Source organism: Argopecten irradians, chromosome 3, assembly GCF_041381155.1.
Source record: "Argopecten irradians isolate NY chromosome 3, Ai_NY, whole genome shotgun sequence".
Classification (NCBI taxonomy): Eukaryota; Metazoa; Mollusca; class Bivalvia; order Pectinida; family Pectinidae; genus Argopecten; species Argopecten irradians.
In genome coordinates this window covers 29,512,493-29,533,134 of record NC_091136.1, presented here as the reverse complement: position 1 = coordinate 29,533,134, position 20,642 = coordinate 29,512,493, and the positions used below count along the sequence as shown (strand labels likewise).

The 20,642-nt window shown below is 33.6% G+C and overlaps 1 protein-coding gene across 1 annotated transcript; it reads right to left on the bottom strand.

Moving 5' to 3' along the window:
• Nucleotides 1–16,299: 16,299 nt before the first annotated feature.
• On the bottom strand, nucleotides 16,300–20,468 carry LOC138318142 (mitochondrial amidoxime reducing component 2-like). The gene is made up of 6 exons (XM_069260272.1): nucleotides 20,303–20,468; nucleotides 19,792–19,966; nucleotides 19,387–19,527; nucleotides 19,098–19,159; nucleotides 17,937–18,011; nucleotides 16,300–16,651 (listed from the first exon to the last, which is right to left on the bottom strand). Exons 1-6 carry the CDS (start codon nucleotides 20,443–20,445, stop codon nucleotides 16,540–16,542), a joined length of 708 nt encoding a protein of 235 aa, XP_069116373.1. The 5' UTR covers nucleotides 20,446–20,468; the 3' UTR covers nucleotides 16,300–16,539.
• Between the last annotated feature and the right edge of the window lie 174 nt (nucleotides 20,469–20,642).

Here is a 20,642-nt window from a genome sequence, read left to right as displayed (position 1 = left end):
GTAAATATAATATCATTTCATAATGCGCTAGCGCGCATTGTGAAGATTGTCTGCTAAGCTCTAGCATCTACATAGACCATAGATGCCATACGAAGATAGTTTTATGCTTTTAAAATAATTCTCTATATACGACACAGATACGAAGCGACATAAGAAAATTTTCTAAAAAGGATCTGATTTCATTTTTTTTCTTCTAACCAACCAATCTCTTGTTGCATTTTTCCTTTCCAAAAGTTTGACATTTGAATTAGTGTATTTTTAACTCGGAAATTTATCGCATCAACACATTAATTTCCTTGAAAATTGAAAGTCTTAAACGAAATATAAAGTCTTAAATACTGTGTAATTACTTGGCTTATATTTATTAATTCGTTTGTGTAGATCTTTGCTGTAGATACAAACATTGAGACATATCTTAAAGGGACAATTCATTCTACGAGAACATTAAAATTTGTATATATATCGGAAACCCCCCAGTTCTAATGCAAATTAGATCAGTCGGTTTTACTGTGATATGTCAGAAAATCCCATGGTGGTGAAATGCGTGTGAAATGTTCAAACTCACTCGTTGTCCGCCATTACACATTGCGGTCGAATATCTTGTATGCCGAACCCAGTCCCTTGCTCGTAGATTAATGCTACTTTTGTCTAGAACAGCTCAAATCGCTCTGACAGAAGTGTGTTTACCTTATTAGGTGAATTGTCTTGCCTAAAAAATCATTATATCACCGCCACAGTGGTTATGTAGTTCATTTGTTTAACGTGCGTGACTTTGGCTCGGATATTGGTACAGCGTACATATTGTACCTGCTTAATCGTATTGATCAACGATTTGTAATTACAACGGCATCAATTAAAATACTAAACAATGACGTGGAATTTGTCAATATCTTATGTTATATGTTTCATAAGAAATGTAGAACAATACATTTATGCCACATTTTGCTTCTTGGTTATGTAAAAGTATTAGCGTGAGTGAATTGTCCCTTTACGAAAGCTTTGCGTAATTATAAAATTTATAAGGGGTAGATAATAATGTGTTATAAACAACCTATCAGACACTCCACTGTGGTAACATAACTGTAGAAACCATCACCTGCTAGCGCTGTATTTTCTGTATTAGTTCTTTATATAGACGGACATTATCGCGCAATATGATACAACTGTTAATAGAGACAACACACCTAACCGATACTAGATGTGTTATTCCTTGCTCGAAACAAGTCCTGTGCTAATAAGCAAATGTTGCTTTCATTTATTACAATCCATATATAGATATTTTGAGGCGTCTGTAAAATGGTATATATATGATAGGATTGTGTATATATCTTATTTTGACATTTAATTACATTATGTTCACGACGTGTTACATACGCGAAGTTTATATTTTCCTTATTTGGATGTGGTTTACGTTGTGTACATGGCCATCTGTACTGTTATTTCTTATTTAAAATGTTATCTCTCTCTCTCTATATATATATATATATAATAAAACAATAACGACTGACTAACGTGAGCGCTTAGTCTGAAGAGCTCCCTTCGATGGAGCGAAAGAGCTCACGTTAGTCAGTGGTTATTGTTTTTATTTTTTGTGTATATTTTTCACCGTATGCATTTTTCTTCAAATTTATGCTCGTCGTTATTGTTTTTATTTTTTATATATGTATTAAGATATGCCCCTATATAGTCAATGGGAAGGGAGATGCGTTCAATTAATAGCGTAATCATCGGACTACTTCTTGTTCACGCTTCGGTCAGATTTTGCGGCATATGATAATGTCAATAAACTTTAATTACTTAGCTTACATTTTACCTTTTCACAGGTGACAAATTTGTTTTGAATTCATAATGAATTAAAAGACGTTTTCGGTCTTATATTGGCCTCAAGATTGATCCTTAGGCGGCACAGACAATATTATGCTTGTCAATACTCGGTTGACAATAGAAAGTTTTAAAAAGAAATGTAACGGAGTTTCCTTGTCATAAGTTGACGGATTTCAAAATAACAAAAAAAGAGTTGTTATAATATCCAATTATAGTAAATGTGTATTTCACATCAAAATAGAATATGTGTTCACAAGCATTACAACTAAATGAATCGCTGGTTGGAGCTACAACGGAGGGTGGGGATGTCCCTTAGTAATGTTAGGGGAATTCCAAAGCTACGTCAGTATGCGTGAACGGTCATTCCTCTTACCTCAATATACAGCACATCTGATTGGAAAACAATTATTGCGAACAATAGGTTAACAGATCACCTACAGGATTCCAGAAAAAAAGCATTACAGATAATTTCTCGTATAAATTTTGTCCCCATTTATATTTTCCTTCAACAATTTGGTTAAACTTGTGGGCTTATAATTGATTCGTTTTATTCACTTCTGCTGATGGCTTCATGTCTGTCATATTGTCAATCTTTATTGCATGTCAGATTCAAACTTAAATCTACTTTAGTAATATGTTTTACATAGGGCTTTTCATATATCTATTTTTGTATTACTTAGTATATACTATCAGAAACAGTTTCTAATATGAAATGTATTATTTAAACTAAACTTCAAAATCAATATCGAAGGAAATGTAATATTTGTCTTTACTATTAGTGTGGTTCGTACATTTTGTAACCCATCATTTTTTTTTAAAAGTGTCAATACGACTGATATAGTATTTACAGTAAAAAAAACAGGCAATTCATTTTATTGCAATTTAAAACGGGTTTCCCTCGAATAGTGTTCGGAGTTGCAATACTCTTTTGAACAGGCACAAGAACCACACAAAATTTCTTCCATCTCGAGTGACTAAACTTAGTCTGCATCAAACGTAAGTTATATATTGAATAATGTAATTTTTGCATTAATAATGGTATGAACGCAACATATTCTACAAACGCGCTACACTGAATATGTCTGTATCCAAATGCGTTCATACCACCTTTAACGCAATCAAAACACTGTTCAACCTCTAGGTCCTATACGGACCTACATTCCATTGTCAATGATGTCGCTGCTACATTAAACAAATGTAAATCTCACAATAAAAATAAGTCAATAATGAAGCTAACAACGATCTTTAAACTATGCTTTCTTTACTCGGAGAGTAACCAGTTAGTTTTCGCGAGATGCAGGTCTTCGCGTAATTTTGTGAGAGCAAATATTTATGTAAATGTATACAATGCATACGAATGCACGATTGTCAGTAAGATCCCTTGGTCGCTACTCTAGACATTCTCAAGATCTTTGAACTAACAGAAAAGGCTATTACTAACTACAGTATGCCCTATTTTGACACATCCGAATTCCCTATATCCTCTAATTCTTAGTCTAAAACATTTTTAATGATGATTTTTAAAAAAAAAAAACACTTCACCTTTAACACCTAAACGATCAATTATCTTTAGATATCTGAAGATATTCTTTTACATGACATGATTTTTTTTGAAGTGGCATGAATTCTGATAATCACAAAATGATATTTTATTTAAACTTCAGAATCAATATTACCATAAATGTTTAAAGTATGATCTATTTCAGGTTCTATCCTAACGACATGTAGAAACTACAATAATACTGCTAACAGTGAAAGGAAATCGCAAGACATTTATATGATATGACGAATACCAACAAGCGGAAGTTATAACTAAAGAGCATTGCCATGAGAATCAATGATCGCAATTTGATAAGTGATTGATTGAAAAATGGTTGAATCATATGTTACATGAAAAAATAGGTTCACCAGAAAAACAAATAACCACAGAAATTAACAAAAAACGCAACGTAATTTCAGATAAAAAATAACAATAGTCACATAATTAATTTTAACAATGTGATAAAATAACGTAGTGACGACCTCGTACATCGTAGAAATCAGACAATAGGAGAAGAGAGTCACTCCACAGTTTACAGATGGTGTCAAAGTTATTGATCCAGCGATTAAACGTGCCAAAGGTGATTAACGATGTTGGGCCGAGCTCGGATTTCTTACATAACGTCACAGAATTTTCAGCTTATCGTGGTCTGGCGTAACAGGCCATTAAGAGTGAATTAATCACATCTAAACATTGCTTGTATAGACTAATCAGTCGTTACGTGAAGGTCAACTTCCAACGAGATGGGCAGTGGTCATCTGGTCAATTGGAGACTATGCACGTATAAATATACTTGTTTGTATAAACATATGATGAGACAGTTATGGACTAGTTGAAAGCCTGGTAAACAAATAACAACAAGTATCGTTAATTGTCGTTGTCCATTAAATCACTGTACACTGTAAAGCATTTTCCCACTACAATTACAAGTTATATTTGCCGTATTTTTCATCCTCGCGAATCAAGATGAGGTTTTAATATTTTATTCATTGCCAAAAGTTACCAATATTTTGAGAATTACAGTACTTTCAACGCATAGCCTTTAATTTTAAAAATACAAATGATTTTGGTAGCATTGCCAAAATGATTATATTTTCATCAATGGTGAAGAGAAATTAGTACATACCATGAGGCCAAGCTGTGGTCTACAACTTTATTACACATTGTTACAAAGTTATTAGTAGTTGTTAAGTGTCTTCTGCATATGTGTTTCCCCCTAAACATACATAAGACAAAAAACCCAATTTTTCAGAACATGATTTCTGTGTTGCAACTAACGTTAATAAGACATCTGAAGTGTTTGACTTAAGTTTGTTTCGAGAAATCGGGGCCTGAAGTCATTTGAATGAATTCCACTGCTTAATAATCAAACTTTATGGTTTTCAGTAGATTAACGAAGACAAAATAACATGTAATTTTTTTCCCAGTTACGGCACATATAACTTAAAGGGTTCCTTCATCCATTGTTGTTGTTCATTATTTCATTTCTCTGTGTATTACGTATATACAAGGTGACCAAAATATCTTAAGTTCATCACACTTTTATCCATCACGAATTTCCGGTTTGTTATGAATGAAAATTTTAACTAAAACGCATTTCACCATTTACATGTTCAATAATTTCTCGTATAAATTGTTCCCATTTATATTTTACTTCAACAATTTGGTTAAACTTGTGGGCTTTACTTATAATTGATTCGTTTTATTCACTTCTGCTTCATGTCTGTCATATTGTAAATCTTTATTGCATGTAAGATTCAAACTTAGATCTACTTTCGTAATATGTTTTACCGAGGGCTTTTTTTGCTAGCTATAACTATTTTTGTATTACTTAGTATATACTATCAGAAACAGTTTCTAATATGAAATGTATTATTTAAACTAAACTTCAAAATTAATATCGAAAGAAATGTAATATTTGTCTTTACTATTAGTGTGGTTCGTACATTTTGTAACCCATCATAATATTTTTTTTAAAGTGTCAATACGACTGATATAGTATTTACAGTAAAAAAACAGGCAATTCATTTTATTGCAATTTAAAACGGGTTTCCCTCGAATAGTGTTCGGAGTTGCAATACTCTTGTGAACAGGCACAAGAACCGCAAAATTTCTTCCATCTGGAGAGACTAAACTTAGTCTGCATCAAACGTAAGTTGCTTATTTATTTAACCATGCAGGGATACTAACTTGACAAGGGGCTGTTTTCCGTGAACTTTTAAATGACCCCTACCCACACCTCACATCATTACCCCTCTCCTCATCACATGTGCTCACACATAAGACGATGTCGGTACCACATAAGACCCCAGGTCAGGGCACATATTTGAGCGGAGTGGCTTGCCCTCGGTCCAAATGGCCTGTTGTATACATTTTCCTGATTATAACTGAAGCTTGCCGTCAACATAAAATTGCTCAACCGATGTTTTCCATACATCTAAGTGTAACCCGATACCCAGCCTCAGACTGACCACAGCGGTCAAGGATAGATCAAAACATGTATGTTATTTCTTCTCCGTCTGTTCATTTAGTACAAACCTAGAAGGAATTAACTCATATTGCATTTCCATGTTAACGTCTTCTAAGAAATTGGGTATTTGAACACGGGCTTAATGGCAATATGTGCGTCATATTACAGATACCTATAATTAATAATACCTGTTTGCCACCAGTGAACTATCTGTTTTTAGTCTTGACCATTACTTGAACCCATATTAACTTTCTCGTAACGCACGCAGCAGCGCTGTAATTTTGTCTCATCTAATCACTAAATCAACATAGAACAACCACAAGAAAACACCAGCGGTGTGTACTTGGAGGAACTCGAAGGGGATTCTGATACTTCTCATCAACCACTGTATAGCAATTTTCCCAATTTGAACCCTTGAATGAGATGATTCCATCCATGTATTCTAACCCGATTGCTGTCGATGACGAGGAAGAGAAATTGAGCCTGTTGGAATGTGTGTTGGAGTGGTCAACATCTTATGTTTGTGGAGGCAACATCTATTATCATTACTTTTGAATCTATTATAACTGGTAACTAACGACATCGCCTATTATATCTGTTTCAAGGACAGCAAGCAATAGCTCCTCTCTCAAGGCTGTGTGGAATATAGCAGCTATAATGATTGAAAATTCTACAGGTACAGCGCTAGTGTAACTATATACATGCATCACCTTGATCAATAGCAGCAGCGCTATCGTTGTCGTCGTCTTCGTCACCATCATCATTATCATCATCATCATATCAATAACAGCAACAACTACAACAACAACTTATCAAATTGAATTTGCTGTTTACATTCTTATGTCCAATAAGATAAAATTATCATGCAAAACTAATAAATGATTATAGCATATGTTATTTTCTCGTTCAAGTAAAACATATTTAAAATTAATCTGAAAGGATGAGAATCAGACACATAACAATAGGAAAAAGTAATCTAAGTTCATTTAAGCATTGATGTCACAATTTTGTTTGCAAACCGTGTGAATCCCCTACGCTGATTCTCACAAAAGTTTGCAAACAATATTTATTTCATAACCCGATGAAGTTAAAGGCCCATTACCCTTCCGGAGCAAAATATAAAGGTTTCTTTAAAAACATTAATAACACCAGAAAATATTTACATCAATGCTTATAATTAATTTTTCAGACTACTTGATAACGAAAAATAAGTTTAAACGTACGATACCATTGATTTTCCAAAGGATTACTTTTTCTAAATCAATACGCAACGTCGACGTCTCTTTTGTGACATCATGATAACGTCGGGTTTTCGCGCCATTCTCGGATTTTTTCTTCATATTATACAAGGACGTATATCACTTATAAATCCTTGTACTATATGAAGAAAAAGAATCTGCCAATAAGAGAGTCGGATTTAGTATGAAAACAAATAAAATATAATTATTATATTATTTCTGTGAATATGCATTTACTAGCGAGACCTTCAAAAGTAACATCAGAAATGGTAAAAATAATTTTATGCACATGGGATTGAAATTAAGGAGCGTGTGTAACTTTAATTCCTACCCGGACAATATTATCACTAGTTTTTTTTAAACATTTTTGCAATACACGAACACATAGGAAAATGCACTCATTTTAAATATTTTATCAACTGATTTAAATATAAAGATGATGTTGGGATTGGGCAGCAGTCTGTATACGACGTTTTACTAATCATTCCAAGATGTATTTTTCTTGAACATTTATATAATCAACGAAAATGACATAACATTAGCTGTATTTAGATTATTTTATGGATATTAACTCCGAAAGTACTACCTGGACTATGTATTTCAAAACTCTGCTACAGTATAGAAGCTAAAAAATAAATATGCTATAGCAGTTTGGCGGTGGTGGTGGTTATCTCTGAGGAATGGTAGAAACATAACAGACACTGATATTTAACATTTAAACTACATCGAATTACTCTAAATAAAACATGGCTGATTTTAACAACTTTGGTAAGTACATAAACAAAATACTAAATCCATGATCTGTCACAAATATCAAACTATTGTTCAATATTTTTATACAAACTAAGCCATCAATCAGGTATAACAAGAATAAACTGTAAATGAAGTTCAACATGACCTTTCAACAGTTGTTGCTGAATGACCTTACGGCCTACTTTAATATTTGATCATTATGCAATAATAAAGCCATGTGTTATGAATACTTTATACTGTTATACAGTCCGATGTGTGACATCACCGTGGTCAGCTAACACCTGTTACAGATAGTTACTGTGGTCACCGGTGTTGTCCACAGTCCATAACGTCCATGCAGACGCTGTGTTAAACCTAAGGAGAGATCGCCATTGTTCGGGAGATTTCTTACTGGGTTTTAACGTTGTGTAATAACACGAGTAAACTTGCGTCGTTTCCACTAAAGACAGAATTAATCTATGATCATCCGTGATCCGGACTGAGAGAAATATTAGTAATAGGGGATCAACGGCTTTTATATAGTTATGAGTGTATCGAACGCGCCCATTCACGTTTGACCCGCGGCCAGAGAAGCTTTGTTTAGGCTTCAGTCATATGATTGTAATTTCCTTTATGTAATCATTACAGGATCACAGCTTGCGCATGACAAAGGGATACTTGTTCTATTTATAGGTTATTTAAACGCAGGTGAAAAGTTCAACGAATCGATTTGAATTTTAAATTGAGGAAACTTGAAATCGTCATCGGTATATCTAGGTAATAGTAAAGCCACACCAGGAAAAATTAGGTGGATTTTAAATCTACTGTTACAAATCTGAAATTGAAATATGCGGTCACTTTTAATTTTAACGACAAAATTTCATGTACTATTAACCGACACTAGAACCTATTGATCGGTTATCATGTCAGAAACGTTGAGTTAATATAGGCAATTATTTTAAATAGATCAACAAAATAAATGAAGGAAGAGGAAAATGGGGTACATGTATATGTTTGTCATAGTATTTCAGTATATTATATATTTAGGAATATGTGCGATATTGATCACACAGTCCGCATTCAGATAAATTAAACCTTGATCTTTTTAGTTGTTAATAACATAGAAAATAGATATAGAGAATATATTGATTTATTTGTTGATACAAAAAAGTCGCAAATAACAATTCTCCATTGTCTTACAGAAAACGTATATGAGGACTTACGTGTTAATTAATGAAACATCTTGTACAGTTTGTCTCCAAACACCTTTCTGTTATGCACTTTAGTTTCCTGCTGCCATTTATTTATTTTCACGTCGTTCTAGACACTGACTACGACTGACATAACATAGGTATAGTATTAGAATCCTACTATAGTTTATTTTTCTAATATTCGCTACCATATAGAGCATTTCGATCTAATCAAAAGGTTGGCTTATAGGATACCAATTACAGGACACCTTACATGCGATTTATTACATAATAATAGTAAATTTGACACGATTGGTTACCAATGTTTTTTTTGTTGTTTTTTTCTTGAGGTGTTTTTTGCTTTTGTATTTGGTTTGCTTGTTCGCTTGTTTGTTTGAAGTATTTTTTTCTGTGGTTTTGTTTTTTGTTTGTTTTTTTGTGTGTTTTGTTGTTGTTGTTGTTGTTGTTGTTGTTGTTGTGTTTTTGAAATCAAATTGTGTATTACTAGTAATAAACATATTAGTTACAGCCTGGCTTCCCGTGGATACCTGAACACACCCGTTGTTTTAAATAATAGGCCAGCAGGTCAACCTCATTGATCCCGTCCTTCAGTCTTATGTCATAATTGTTGAATAATATGATTTGGCAAGTTCCCTTAACCGGATCTAAGTCTTTGTTCGGCCAATACTGGTCAGTCTCGCTGACCTCAGCCGGACACGCTATTCTACGTAACCCAAAGTGGATCGCTTTTCTTACAACACCAAACCACTCCGAGTCCAGGACAAAAGCGTTAGACAATTACACGTAAACCGGCCAATCGGCTTACAGTCATTGCTCAATAGTCGCTGCCTAGGGCTCTGAAATTTTGACGAAAACAAACAAATGGGAACATTTGATGTTTACCCAGATTTTCAGTACTAAACGACGCGGAAAGTCCACCCTATACTGATCTTAATGACAAGCTTAGTCTTATGCCTGGTACGTACAACACCTTTAATAGCCAAGGTCAAATGATACTTCAAACCTGTCACTGTACAAATTGATATCCTTCTCACATATTACTGAAATGTTTAGGTAATCAGAACAGCTGTCACACACGATTTGACATGGAAATGAGAGGATAGAAAACATCAATCCTGTCCACTCGTTATCATTAACAGACATGTTTAATAAGTTCTTCGGTCGTAATATTATCTTTAAAATAACAGTTATTTGAGTAAACATTAATGTCTTGTTATAACCAAGAAATACCCATTGATAAAAACGCATGATTTTTACTACAACAATCAATGTGAATAATATTATTGTTCAAATTTGTGTAGATTGAAAATATGAGAGTTAAAACTGAAAACTTAAATAACAGCAATATCTTTTTAGATGACTTGTTCATCGAATTAAACATTCATTACAAAACAGAACCTATCCTATTCCAAAGGTAATGTATTTAAAAGTGTTCTCTTTGATTAAAAGATGAATAATAGACTTAACGTTAACACCAAAGAATTTTTCAAGAGGATTAGTATAAATTATGGACAAAGAGCTACTGAGTCTATGAGACTATACTGCTTATCATAGGAATTTAATGAAGAATCCAACCATATGTTTTAGTCTACCAGTGTTGTCTTTAAAACATTTCTATAATATTTAATGTTACAAACAAATATCTAACCTAAATGAAAAGTAGGTCATAATTGCTAGCGAATAGTATGATATACATTTGTATCATTATAAGCCCGAGAAATAATCAATGCGTTCCAGGAGGGTGAGCGTTGTTGGCGACATCGAAAGTATCCGCCGATCAAATCTAGGTCAATTCGTAATTAAATTAATTCAAGCTAATTCTTTTATGTGATACCACATTTTCATTCCTTAAAACATCTTCAAAATCAATGTCATAGATAAACACAGAAAAAATATGATTTAAATGAGACAAAAATGAGACATAATGACCAAATCGTTTTAACTTTGGTAAAAAGTAACATAAATTTTGGTACTTTTATAAGAACTACTTAAAGTGAATAGTCGGGCAAAGAAAACCAGTCTAAATGCGTTCATTGGCCTTCCAAAAGTTCTCACATATTAATACGACGGTCAAGTTCTGCTTAGTTTCCCAGTTCTGACCATTAAAGTAAAGAAAAGTTGAAAGCATTGAAAGCGAGGCTGCGTGGAAATGTAACCACGGACATAGTGAGCCGGGAGGACGTTTTAGAATTTCCATACTTTAAATCAATTTCTTCGGACGCAGACAGATTTTGACGAGAGATTTTATTTTTCCATTTCATAAGAAATTATACTGGATACATTCACACCATTTTTACCGACTTTAGCTATCCTTGCCCGACTGTTCACTTTAAGGTTTTTTTTTTGGCTTTTCACAAATGTTTCTCAGTAAGTGTAGAAGAACACTTTACATAACATTGAAGTCGACAAGTTTTCAAGTATCATCTGTTATCCAAAGCATATAAGACAATTAGAAGATAATTGTGATGCAATTATCAGGCACAGATAAACAACACATAATAAAAATGATTTAAAGCAAAACAAAATTAATAATAAAACATTAGTTACATCGGGTAACTTAATTATGACATTCAATTGGTTATCATATTGTTTTACTAAAGATCATTCATGCCATATCAGTAAATTATCATGGCATTACATGTATAGACATAATTACACAATCACGATGTTATGTTATATAAATATTATAATAGATCACATCTAAAGTACATGCATAATTCTTTCACTTGAAAAGCATTAGAAAAACACATTAATTTGTTCTGATCATCAAATCTTCGTGATAATTCAACGTTTTAAAAACGATTGTAACGCGTCCGAGAAAAAGTACCGTTAATTACAACTCTTTGATATCTATCAGGTAAGTAGTTTTCACACCAAGATAATAATTTCCTAGAGATACCAGATTGTTTCAATTTATGTATTAAACTCCTATGCCATTTTATCGAATGATTTGCTTATATCACATAATACAGTTATAATTTCCTTTCCCTAATCTAAAGCCCTCCCAATTTAGTTTGTAATGTCTAATAACTGGTTAGTTGCAGAATCCCCATCTGTAAAACCTGACTGATTTTAGTGAAAAAATCTGTATCCCTAAAAAAATTAGAATTTGTTTAAAAATGCATCATTCCATTAATTTTCCGACAACACTTATCAAAGGTCTATAGTTTGTAACACTACTTTTATTGCCCTTTTTAAAACTGGTGTAACAATGGCTAATTTCCAAATAGCAGGATAGATACCACATCAATAGATTTATTAAAATAATTGGTAATAGCTAAAATCATTGATTCTGATACGTGGACTTATATTATCAGAAAATGAAGCTTTAGAAACATCTAACAAACTTAATGCATCCTTAACATCCTGTTCTGTAATAATAATATTTTCAAGTTTATATTCAGCAGTTGTTACGATATGTGGTAAAATGGCATTAGAGTCGTCTAGAGTAGACTGGTTTATAAAATAATTGTTGAAAATGTTTGCTTTTTGTTTATCATCCCCATAATTTATGTTATTGTGTATTAGCTTTGGAAAATGTGCAGTCTTGAAAAATTGATAAAATGTTTATAAGTTTACACCAGTCACGCGTGGATGTAGACATGCATTTTATTCTATCAGTTAGCTTTAGCTTTATAATCACACCTTTTGCTTTCCTTATGGCATCAATACATTTATTTCTGGCCTGTCTAAATCGCCACCAACGTAGTGGATTTTGTGTGTATTTCGCTTTTCTATGAAGTCTGACGAACCTTTATAAATTTCCTAATTCCACTAAACATCCAAGTTGGCTCCTTGTATCTAATCAAAACAGTTTTATTAGGAATATTTTTTTGGGATATCTAGACCGGTATTATTAAAAAATATTGCAAATTTCACCAATTGTAAAATTTTCTGAAAACGTATTTTAGCGACGTGTGTGTTACACTGAAGCAGCTAAAAGAACTGAATGATTAACAAATATTTGGCAAGGATGCCATTTATCTTAACTTGTCTTTTCTAAAGGACTTTGGCATTGTTGGAGAATGTTATTATCAATTAATCATTAGACTGTTAACTAGACTTTTCCATCCTTTCATGGACTGAGGATTATATCATTTTTTACTTCATCTTTTAGTATCATTTACCAACCAACACTTGTTAATGGTTATGAAAAAAAGCAAACAATTACAATAAATGTAAGTAGCATTGATTAGCGACAATAGCAAAACAAAGAAACTTGAAAAGATAAAATAACCCATTAATACTTCGATTATGTCTCATCATGTAAGAGAAGGTAGATGCTACTTCGGTATGTTTTTACTAAAAGTATTCTTTGTCTCAGTAAGGTCCAACTAAATATTTCTCACATCTAATATGACATACGGCTCACAAGATTTTTGAAATTAAACCTGGTGTTACACAACAAATAAGCTTACATAAAAATACATCAGCTATCATATTAAAATTTAAATCAATATTACTATGTCCATAAGAAAACCTGATATTTCATATCCAGCTCCCACTAAGTGTATTTATAACGAGATATACAAACATAACATTGAACTTTTAGGCCTACCTATTAACGATTTTTATGGACAAGTGTATTTCTGTTTCACCAACGTCTGTATTTGAAAAGCAATGTGTCCGTTGAGTATTGACCACACCGTTTTGTCATTGTAATGGTTGCCATTTTTAGCCACAGCTTACACAAGGTGTGTTAAAAGTATATAAGGCTTGGTGTATTAGTACGACTGACCAGCGCTGACCACGGCTCTGTTTGCTTGGCTTTAGTCCCTCTATCCTCCCATAATGTTTATATAACAGATGAATCGACTGACCAGTAACATGACCTCATAACTATTCATTTCTTACTTAAAACAAACTCTGTGTTGTGTACCTGACCCCCACTGGACATAGACAGAATGGTCAATACTGGCTGTGTACACAGGTTTGGCGAAATTTTAAAACGTCCAGATAATTTGGTTGTGTGATATGGTTCAGAGCACGGTAAATGGGTCAGTATGAAGGTAAATGTGGAAATATTACGCAAATTGGACAGGTAAAGGTCTTTATAGATTTGACCTTCTGAGCTTGACCATTATATATGGGTAGCGATCTGTAACAACAATACATTACAGGCAAATATTGCGTAGATATATGGATACAGAAAAACTGCATTTGGATTTCAATAAACACATAAATGTTGATTGACATAAAAGATTATCTCGACATTTATGTATTATTGTACCGCTGAAAATAAAAACACGTTTAATATATGAACTTAAAAAATATATCCATTCGTACTTTCACAAGCAAACTGATCAATCCAATTAAATTGATAAAACATTGGTGTCATCATATCTATCAAAACCGTGCAATATTTGTTAATGCATATCCAATAATTATTGTCGATAATTAACTATTCCATACCTGTACAACATTCCTAAAAGCGATAAACTTATTTTAGAAGCTTAAGATGTATTCATATACAATTTTTCAAATGCAACCAGACATATCACATAAATTCAACTGCGTAATAAACATCAATTAATCATTCTTGTAAAAACATGCATATGTAGGCATTTACACTAGATGGTCTGGAGTAAATATGATTTTCTAAATTCAAACGAAACAACAGGATTAATAAATATAAAAAAATAAAACGATGAAAATGGGTATAAACTATATAACCGAAACATAACAAAACCAGGTGTTCCAACGAAGTTGGCGTCACATGCTGCAACAATGACTGTAACGTAGCCAAACCTGGGATATATAAACATGAGTAGAAATTTGCCTAAACGAAACCATACAAACCATTTCAAATTGATACGTGAGACATTGATGCTCAGAACATACAAAGGCCTCTATATGATGTACATATGTATTGAAGATGTTGAATATTGTACTAGAATAATCTATTTACCAAAAGCTGACTTATAATCTTCATTATACATAAGTACAGAACCCCTTGTATATTAAATTCAGATGAGATTAGGGTAGATCACAATGAAGTATCTAATTCTTGGAGCAAACATTTACCTATAAAGAGAGACAACTCTATGTTGATTCCGTAAAATAAAGACAGAGAGCGCATGGTATACTATACGTGAACGCATACCGAACAAGGAAATATTAATCATCATAAAAACTATATCATTTATGACGTAGGATGCATTGTCAGTTTACGTTTTGGTAATTGGTTAGGGCTACTGTTTTATAGATATGATCGATTAACTAAACTTGTCATACTTATATAACTAGAACTGTGCCGTATAGGAACCGCCACAATAGAAGTTATTAGGGAAGGGTTCCACTTCACTTTTATATAAATGTATCTTGTAAATAAAAAGATAGTGTTATGAGTAGGAGTATGTCAACTTTGTAGCGCTGGTACTGGAGAAGAGTTCCATTTTTTGTGTGTGAAACAACCATAATGTAGCCCAGTTGCGTAGTAAATATATCCCTAATTACTACCAAGGAATTTTCTCAATATTTTACAAAAAAAAAAACTATATATAAATGTCAGCGTATTCATCCAAAAAATAGTCAATATATATAACACACTTTTATCACCCAGCATTGTGATTATGTAGCAGGTAAGTTTATTATATTTATAATTACAATTATGAAATGTTAAAATGTAAGTATTTTCCCCATATTTTCTTTGCAAATGATGTTTCATTTTGCCTGTCATGCATCCATTCTGTTAAAAATGTCTGACCTCTTGTTATACACTATTTTGTGTGTCTGAGTGAATAAATGAAATCTTGAAATCTTGAAATCTTGTTATTTACCATCAAGCATTTCATGTTAAGTTAGAAAAGAAAATAACATCATTACACTTTGAAATTAGCTATATAACAGAAGTTTAAAAATTGAAAATGATTGTTGCAAAGTGACAAAACGACACAAAACAGAGGGAAATATATGTATCCTTAATAATGTATATTATATCTCTTCTTTGACTGCAAATTGACATTTATCAGGAAATAAATACTCATAGAGACCATGTCACATGGTCAACAATACTGTAGTTTATATCTGCGTCATCAACCTGAATATCTTGATATCGTGACAAATCTTACCTAATTTTTTTATGTAACTTATCGTTGAAGATAATGGCTTCATATTCTACAGCATATTGACTTGTTAGCCTTCGATGGTGCTTTGTATCGTTAATCCATAACATGACAATTAGTCCAAAGTGAATGCTTGGTCATCATGTAATTTTCTTTATTAGACTATAAAGATAAGACGTCCTATATAATATATTTTTAAAATGATAAAACAAGACAAACGTCGTAAGATTTGCTTTAATATGAAAGATAAATACATGTATACATTTTTTTAAATTTAAAAAAATATAAATTTTCCGTGTATGCATAATTTATCAATTTACGATGAATACTGTTTCTGTTGTGCTTACTGTTTCTTGAATATTCTTAAAACGAATAACAATAACTTCATTGAAGCCAAGTTTACGATGTTCTCCTGTACTGCACCATAGCAAGTCTAGATTGTAATTATCTTTTATTTTCTTTATTTTCGAATGGCGTACACATCATCACCCACATTGACTGTTCCTCCCACGTCCAACGCCAAGTAAATACCAATACACGGCTTCACGCCGTACTTCGGGAAACTCCGGATCCTTGACAATAGAAATACGGGAAAACAAATATATCATTATAAAGTATATTCGAATTTATTATATTTATGCATGTTATAATCAGGTACCTTCTTTCAAGAGCGTCGTCAATTAATTCCACAGAATTTGATATGAAGCATGCTGTAAAGTATGAAGTGTTTAGAAACGTTGCCGTAAAGTCATCAAACCAAATAATATTCATTAAAAAGGTGGCTTGACTAAGGTTCGACATTGTGTCCTTAGAAATGACGCCTATAATCATACATTGTTAAACTGTCAAATCATACATTGTCAAACACTCGGCAAAGCCTCGTGTTTGACAACTCAAGAATCCTACCCCTCGTGTTGAGATTCTCCTGTCTCACCCCAAAAGGGGTGAAAGATTCTATTAATCTCACCATAGAGTAAAGACAAGTACGCATGCTCAACAATGGTATGACGTCACGGCAACAATAACAAAACGTCACGGTATTAGTATTAGAACGTCACGACAACAATAAAATGACCTCACGAGGGTTGAGAGATATCCCTGTCCACTTGACAGACCCATGTTGGATTCTTTTTCTCCCATACTTAAAAAACCAAAATTCCTGTTTGTTTCCAGCTGTTTCGTTGCGCCATTATGCAGGAACGTCGTTATGTGTCAAAATCGATGACGTCATCTACAATGCACGCCGCGGTTACGCCGTATGTATTGATGACGTAACGTAATTATCTAGCGCGTGTGAGCTGTCGTACACCCCCCTGTGTAAGACAGAGATATCTTTTTCCTAGCAACCACGGGATATCCCTGTGAAGTATGGGAGAATAATAGAGTCTTACATGGGTCTGTCAAGTGGACAGGGATATCTCAACCTGAGTGAAAGATTTTGGCTGGTCAACCCGAGGCTTGCCGAGGGTTGACGGCCAAAATCTTTCACGAGGGTTGAGATATCCCAGTCCACTTCACAGACCCATGTTTTATTCTTTTTCTCCCATACTTAGAAGAAAAAAATGATGAAATTCCACTTGGTTTCCAGCTTTTTCATCGCGCCATTTTCGCAGGAACGTCGTTATGCGTCAAAATTGATGATGTCATCTACAATGCGCGCCGCGGTTACGCTGTATATATTGATGACGTCACGTTATTGTCTAGCGCGTGTGAGCTGTCTTACACCCCCCTGTGTAAGATAGAGATATCTTGTCCCTAGCAACCACGGGATATCTTTGTGAAGTATGGGAGAAAATACACTCCAACAATCCAGAATGTTTCAGTAGTGAACAAGACAAATTTTAATCATTTACTTACTTTCTCAGGGTGGCAAATGGTTCTTTGTCCTTAGAATGGCTGCCTTCTTCTTGGTTAACGTTGATCTGATTGCATCTGCAGTGCAATACAAAACGGTATACAACACAATGATCATCTGATCTGTGACTGGCACACAATGACTACCACCAGTAATGTTATCTTAGCAATAAAATGGTATCGCCATTATCTTATACTAAATGAAAATTTCCCAATTTAAAAATGAACGAAACATAAAATTTATTATGAATTTTATATGTTTATCCCAATAATGTTGTTTTGTGATATAAAAGAAAAACAGAAGTAGTGTATCATGTGATGAATAATGAAAAATATTTTTTAAAAAGCCTTCGCATTAGATGACATTTATTTTATTATCTTAGTTTATTTGATGAATTAATGATAAAAATTATTAACTAAAATTATAATTTGGTGAATATTTTGTATTAAATATATAATTATTGTCCCCACTTTAACTCCATCGATTTGCTGATCGACTAATCTTGAGCACACATGCTATCTCGAACACATGCCTGACCTTGAACATGCCTGACCTTGAACATGTCTTACTTTGAATACATGTCTTACTTTGAACACATGTCTGACCTTGAATACATGTCTGACCTTGAACACACGTCTTACCTTGAACACATGTCTGACCTTGAACACATGTCTGACCTTGAACACACGTCTTACCTTGAACACACGTCTTACCTTGAACACACGTCTTACCTTGAACACATGTCTGACCTTGAACACACGTCTTACCTTGAACACACGTCTTACCTTGAACACATGTCTGACCTTGAACACATGTCTGACCTTGAACACATGTCTGACCTTGAACACACGTCTTACCTTGAACACACGTCTTACCTTGAACACACGTCTTACCTTGAACACACGTCTTACCTTGAACACATGTCTGACCTTGAACACATGTCTGACCTTGAACACACGTCTTACCTTGAACACACGTCTTACCTTGAACACATGTCTGACCTTGAACACATGTCTGACCTTGAACACACGTCTTACATTTAACACATGTCTGACCTTGAACACATGTCTGACCTTGAACACATGTCTGACCTTGAACACATGTCTGACCTTGAACACACGTCTTACCTTGAACACACGCCTTACCTTGAACACACGCCTTACCTTGAACACATGTCGATCATCCTGAAGGTGGTTGTTCCTATCTTTATTGCTTCCCATTGATCCTAAAAAATATACAGAAGTCTTTTGATATAAAAAGGTTAGAATATACATGCATTACTCCTTTTTCTACTTTTTTCATTTTTCCTTTCATTCTTTAGTTCCAAAAGAGAATCATTAAGACTTTCCGAATGTATTCCGCATCTCAAAGATAAGCTTGGTTAATCATATAACATGTGTCCGTGACAACAATATCCGTCGACAAAATCAGTGTGTGCTCGATAGAACTCACCTCCTCGAAAGCTGGCGATCCCTCTATCATGATGCTGGGGCGAAAGTTATTGATTGTGGCGGGCGAGTCGAGCTCAGAATTCAGTGCAGCAAGACTTTCCTTTGTCATCATCATGTAAGCACAGAAATTCGAAAATGCCATCTGAAAATAAAAGGAAAAAATCCATGGAAACAATAAAATTACAGATAAATGATCTACAAAATATATAAAAACAAATATACCTATTTATTGCCACACTTAATATAATAGCATGGTTATTTCGTGACAGAACTATGTACTGAGTGCTGTGAACCTACAACAAAATTGTATACAATTTTTTGCATATTTTGTAAGTGTTACAGTAAATAATACTTAATAACACAATTGACGCGGTGATCATTTCCCTTCTGTCTTATATTAACGTACCCGGTCTCCAGGTTGTGCATAATGTTCCCATGGATACTTGAAATTAATTGATTGTCGCTTTTCCAGTTCGGGATGGGAATAGTTCAGTCTAACTCCTTCCCTTCCGGTATGTTTTGTAAACCAGGCCGCAGCTTCATCACCACAATCTAATGTATCGATTGCAGTGGGACCTGTCCTGCAGTTAAAATGACAACTCGACTTTAATCAAAATTAAAATTTTAATAGTTTCAACCAAATACTTTGCAGATAATTCTTATAACTAGTACTAAAATTATTTCTTAACAGGTGCAGTTGTTTTAAATTATGGGATTTTTATTGGTGTTTTTGCTGTTTTCACTTCTTTTTTAGTCCTGTATTTTTATTTTAATCTAGTATTAATGCTTATGTTTGATAGTTTCTTCACTTTAATGACGAATTTCATCATATTTTGCACAGAGAAAAGTGTTTATCGTAAATACATATCAATTTGACGTGAAATAAAGCTTCTTTTATCTTACTTTGTAGGTCTTACCCAATATGGCGGATCATAGCAGGGTCTAGTTTAGGGTTGAGTGGGACGAAGAGGGGTTCCATCCCTGGGGCTGTCATCTCTACGGTGTCATCGTGTAACTTTACAGACACAAGGAGCAGTTTCGGCTCCCTATTGCCATTCATCCATTCGTTTTTCTTGCAACTGATGATCCAATGTCTGACAAAAGTGAAAAGTTCAAACCGAAATACAACCACACAGGCCAACAATGTATTAATGAATAAATGGTATTGAACATGATTAATACAGCGTAATGAGAAACAAACTACTAATGTGTAGAGAGATTGTTTTTGCCCTATGCTTCTATTCACCTTGATTCTTT